The sequence below is a fragment of the Nelusetta ayraudi genome, unplaced genomic scaffold (assembly GCF_046127955.1).
Source record: "Nelusetta ayraudi isolate G7.1 ecotype Tasmania unplaced genomic scaffold, CSIRO-AGI_Nayr_v1 ptg000026l, whole genome shotgun sequence".
NCBI classification, from domain to species: Eukaryota; Metazoa; Chordata; class Actinopteri; order Tetraodontiformes; family Monacanthidae; genus Nelusetta; species Nelusetta ayraudi.
The window spans coordinates 7885001-7890000 of record NW_027466076.1 but is presented as its reverse complement, the minus strand read 5'-3'; the positions used below and the strand labels follow the sequence as shown (position 1 = coordinate 7890000).

At 46.6% G+C, this 5000-nt stretch overlaps 1 protein-coding gene across 2 annotated transcripts in view; it reads right to left on the bottom strand.

The window, feature by feature from the left end:
- ap3b1a (adaptor related protein complex 3 subunit beta 1a) overlaps window positions 1-5000 on the bottom strand; it is a 46991-nt gene that overhangs the window by 4041 nt on the left and 37950 nt on the right. For both annotated transcript variants that reach the window (XM_076029527.1, XM_076029526.1), the window contains exon 26: window positions 3481-3619. In XM_076029527.1, the coding sequence (XP_075885642.1) occupies window positions 3481-3619 (139 nt within the window). The remainder of the gene's footprint in view (window positions 1-3480; window positions 3620-5000) is intronic.

Sequence of the window (5000 nt, the reverse complement as noted above, 5' to 3'; positions counted from 1 at the left end):
ACAATGAGTTCTACGAGGGAGCCGGAGCAGCAGCAGATGGATGGAGTGTTTTTAAGATACACCTCAAATAATATCATGGGTTATGTGGAAAACATGTGCTTTAATATTGAAAATGAACCGAAGCAAAGTTACAACAAAATCTGTGTCAATGAAGCCCCACAGTATTGAGCTCTTTATTGAAATGACACTGACAAATGGATGAAATGCAGCTATTTTATGACTGACTTACTATTAACATCATTTCTTCAAGTTTGGCTGAAGGGCCGGATTAAAAAGGGCCACATAGGGCCCCCAGGCCGTAGTTTGCCCACACCTGCTTTACTGCTTCCTTTGCAGAAAGGACAAGCGGGAAAAAAATGATGCAGTTCCAGAGATGACGATGAGGATGGTGATGTCACAAAGGGCTGTGATATCTCATCAGGGTTGGCCAGGAGGGTCTCGCGGCCGCACCGCTTTCATTCTCTCATGAAATACAAAATTGCAAGAGCGCAGGAAGATAAAATCCGGCTGTAAACACAGGGCTAACATGCCTAATGAGTTGTTTTATCCCCCCCCGTATAGTACGAATTTATAATATAACATTTAAACATTCATCCGGCCTCCACCCTGCAGACGCTGATCAGAAACATCTAGATCCGGACAGAACGCGACGTTCCCCCGACCAATCATCCCCGCGGCTTCATCCCAGCTCCTGGCCGGCGTCACAAGCAGGAGAGAGACGGTCGTCCTTCACCTCGGTAGCCGGCCAGGCCACGACCGCTGGGGGGGGGAAACACGTGAGCCGACTCGGAGCGGGCGGACGGCCAAAACTATTAGCCCCAATTAACGGCGTTCGGAGCTGCAGATCCGGACAATCTGCGGCCGGGGCGAGGAAGACGAGCGGGGAGACGCACGTCGGGCCAGGAGGAGGAAGGCTGCGGACGGCTATAAATCAGAGGAACGCAGATCATAAGCCCACGGTGTCGGCTTATGGGGAGGATGAGTCGTTTAATTAGTCGGGTTGTGAACGATGGCCAATTACTTCCTGAATAGGGGGAAGAATTCAGCTTCAAGAGAAAGGAGGCGGAGGAGGCGGCGGGAGGGCGAGGGGGGAAATCACAGTGCTGAGAGAAACATCAATTAATTACATCAGAGTGTAGAGCGGAGAGAAAGCGCGGCTTATAAATCAAGCTTTTTTTTTTGTGTTTTCGTCTTCTTTTTTTGGTTGTTTTTTGGGGAGAGAGGAAAATCAGCCTCTAACCAGAGGGATTGGCAATGCATGCAAAAAAAAAAAAAAAAAGACTCGATCAAATTTGCTTTCAAACGGACTGAAAAATAGACCATATTTATTTCATTCCGCCTGTTTAGACACAAACAAGAACAGCGTTTTCTACATTTGCTTTCCTGCTTGATTTATTGCCATCCTCCCATCCAGCAATCAATTTGTGTGTTTCAGCAGCGGCGGCTCCTCCGCCCCTCTGCCTCCTTCCGAGCCCGTTTGAGGAAAAGCAGTGCTGCACCCTGCTGATCGACAAAGGGATTGCAGGGAGGTTTTTGCCAAGGCAGACGGGCTTCTTCATCCCGCTGCACTTTGTTTCCGTTAAGCAGTTGAACAAAGACTCTCTGCAATCAGAAGACAATGACTTCCCGTGGTGGATACCAGCCCCCCCTCCCCCAACCCTTCTGCTGGAAGGTCACTCCTGTCTGCTATGTGTGTATGGCAGAGTGACCTTGACAATAGGCACCCAGTGCGTGTTTGGTGTCTCAAGCTCCACATTTGAAGAGCTGATGTCGTAGCCGCTAGCAAAAACTCGAGATTACTGACACCACTGTGAAAAAATATTAACATAACTTAACATTGACTGGGACATCTGTCTGTTTTTACCATTCCATGTGGCTAAATATTACACTGTGGGCCTTTTAAAATGCGTTTGGTTAAGATTTGTGCGATGTAACGGTGAAAAATACCAATGGACAAAAGGTGTGAAATGTAAATTCCTCCCATTCTCATATTTGTCCAGTTTGTATTTCCCTCCTGTTTCTCAACTTGCATTGTAAATTTGCGCATGAACAACTACACTATTTAATATGCCTTGCCTGGCAGCTAAAGGCATGTGTAGCCGATGCTAGCTCAGCTAGCTCCTTGCTAGAGGCCTCGCAACTTGCTGGAAGTGGTGGCATATAAAATATGAACCAAAACAGATATTTTACTTGTGTCTATATCTTTAGTTAATATAATTCTTGATCTTTTGCACTGCAGCTTCTTTTTTTTTGCTGCTGTAATTATGCAGATTTCCCCACCGTGGGATCAATAAAGGTCTTCCTCTTCTTCTTCTTTGTTTTGTTCATGATTTCTTTGAATAGGACATGATGACGACAACAACCGAAAACAAAGGGCTGTTTCACAAAAATCATCTTATTTAAAGGGGCTTAAAAATCTAGCGCTTTTTTTTTGTCACATTTTGCTCTTAGTGACTCCGGGCCGACATTTGCAGGACCGGTTGCTCCTCCCTCGCCGTCACGGAGGCAGGAGGGAGATTGATAGCATCGGCGTCCACATTCAGAGTGGGGCAGGGGCTTATTAGACGCGGCGCTAACATTGATTTCCACTCACGCTTTCATCTCTCTGTGCCCTTGCGCCACCCGGGCGCTGTCCCCCATTTATTCAGCATCTCCTTTGTTTCCATCCCCACCAGCCGCCGTCCACGTCGCACTTTACATCTGCAAACAAGTGACGGCGGCGTGCGAGGCGGCGCGGAGACGTTTTTTTTGGTTTCTATTTCTTTTTCACGCAGGAGGATGGAGGAGACTAGCGCAGGACGGAGCGGCGCCGGAGGATTGGGTTGGGTTGGGAGAGGCGAGGAGGAAGTGAAGGAGAGGCAGGGGGAAGCCGCGGAGAGACGGAGCAGGAAGCAGAGGGGGGGAGGGAGGGAGGGATAGAGGGAGGGATGGGGTGGGGGAGGTGTGATTATCTATCAGGTGTTCGGGTGTGCGTGACAGAGGAGGAAGCTCATTAGCGCTCTCTGTGTACACCAATTACAAAGGCAGCCTTCTCAGGGCATTCCCGCGTGAGTGCGTGCGTGTGTGTGTGTGTGATATATGGATAGGCAATACTTAACTAAACCCCACATTAAATCATTATACACAGCACCTTAAAGGCTTTGGGTTTTTTTTTTAAATGCAGTTTGAGGGTCTCACACATAAGGTTTTCAGGCTTGTGTGGAAATTTAACCGCAGCTGCGTTTCCGTTACCCCTAAAATTGCGCAAAACCTAAATATCGCGAGAAGAATTTGACAATGGAAACACCCAAACTTTGCAAAAACCTCGCAAATATCGCTAAGAGGTTTTTACGCTCTCGTGAGGTGGTTCTTCAGACATGTTGATATAGGAGTATTTTGCGAAAGTAAGTAAGCAAATAACAAACCATAAGGTTGTTGATTTAAACCCTGTTTTTACCGGGTCTGTTCTGATTTTTCTTCGTCGCCCGGCTTCGGCCTCACCTGTGGACGTTGTTCTGGCTGGACGACACCACGCCCACGTTGGCCACGGACAGGACCTGCTTGCTGACGGCCTGCCTGGAGGGGTCGGCGGTGGCCATCGCGACGGTCGCCGAGGTCTCGTTCATGCCCAGGAGTTTACCTAGAAACAAGCACAAAAAAAAAAAAGAAAACCTCAAAGCGCTTTAATCGCAAGTGTTCCCATCCGAGTATAAAATCAAACGCAGCAGCAGGTAGTTTTTTTTTCCAATCAGATTTTTAGGGCGCTTTTTCTTTAATGGTGGACCTGTGAAAGGCTGGCTGAGGACAAAGGGCTAAACAGCCAGAACGGAGATAAATATGCACGAGTTGGAAGGCAAACATAAAAGCCTTGTTGACTGAAAGACTTGATTAAGTTCACTCAGGGCGCATAAAAGGCAGCACTTCGCTGCCGAGTGAGCGAGCGAGAGGAAGAGAGAGAGAAAGAGAGAGAGAGGGAGGCCGTGCTCTGCGAGTTGCTGCTCTCTCACTTCCTTTGTCTGGAGTGGAAGGCGTTCTTTCTGCAGGCACTCATAAAGTGCAGCAAATTCACATCAATTAATGCCGCAGTCGCATTTAGCCGCCACTTAAAAGCGCGCAGATCGCCCAGGGCTCTCGGCGGTCCCGCCGCCGGTCGTCGTGTTTACGCCAAGGGGGAGGCGCATTATTATTACATATTATTAACAAGTTTTTGTTCATTTATTTTTTTTTGATGTTTGTGAGGTGCGAGGGAGGTGCGAAGATTGCGGAGCGTTTGAACGTCTTGGGTTTAAAAAGTTCCGTGTGCGTTTAAAAGTCACACACACACACACCTACACACACACACACACACACACACGTTTCACCCAGTGTGTGTTTTTCTTAATGCCTGCAAAGTAGCCACATTGGTTTCTTCGTTTTTTTCTGGTAATAAAGCAAAAGGAAGCGAAATTGTTGTTATGCAATCAGGATGAAAGAATCTACTGGGATGCTCTAAAAACATTACTATTGCACAAAGATCAGCAAGGATGTGCTGAATGCATATGGTTGTGGCTTTGACATTTGTTGTAATTGAATGTGATTTTAGAGCATGGATATCCGGTGTGTAACATGCAGCCATCATTCCAGAAGATAAATGCTTTAAGATTGCTAAAAAATAGCAGCATCATATTTATATTTTAGTCTCTTTAAAACAACCTACTTTTAGTGTTCACACAGAATTTTGCACACTTGGAATTCTCTTAATCACTTTTAATTAGACATTGGAAATGGTTTTCATTAAACACGAAAATGTTCCCATACTTGTTTGGCCGCATCTTGACTGATTTTCGTGCACTCGTAATGATGGCAGAGCATTCATTCATTGCTTCGTAGTTATAAAGGAGTTCAATGCAGAAATGAGTCAGTGAGCCCAAACTTCTGAACAGGAGTGTACATTCAGCACTTTTAGAGCAACAAGTTCAAATACAGAGAAGCTACTTTTCCGACTAAGGCACGCATGATGCTTTGTCATGTCAAGTGCGATG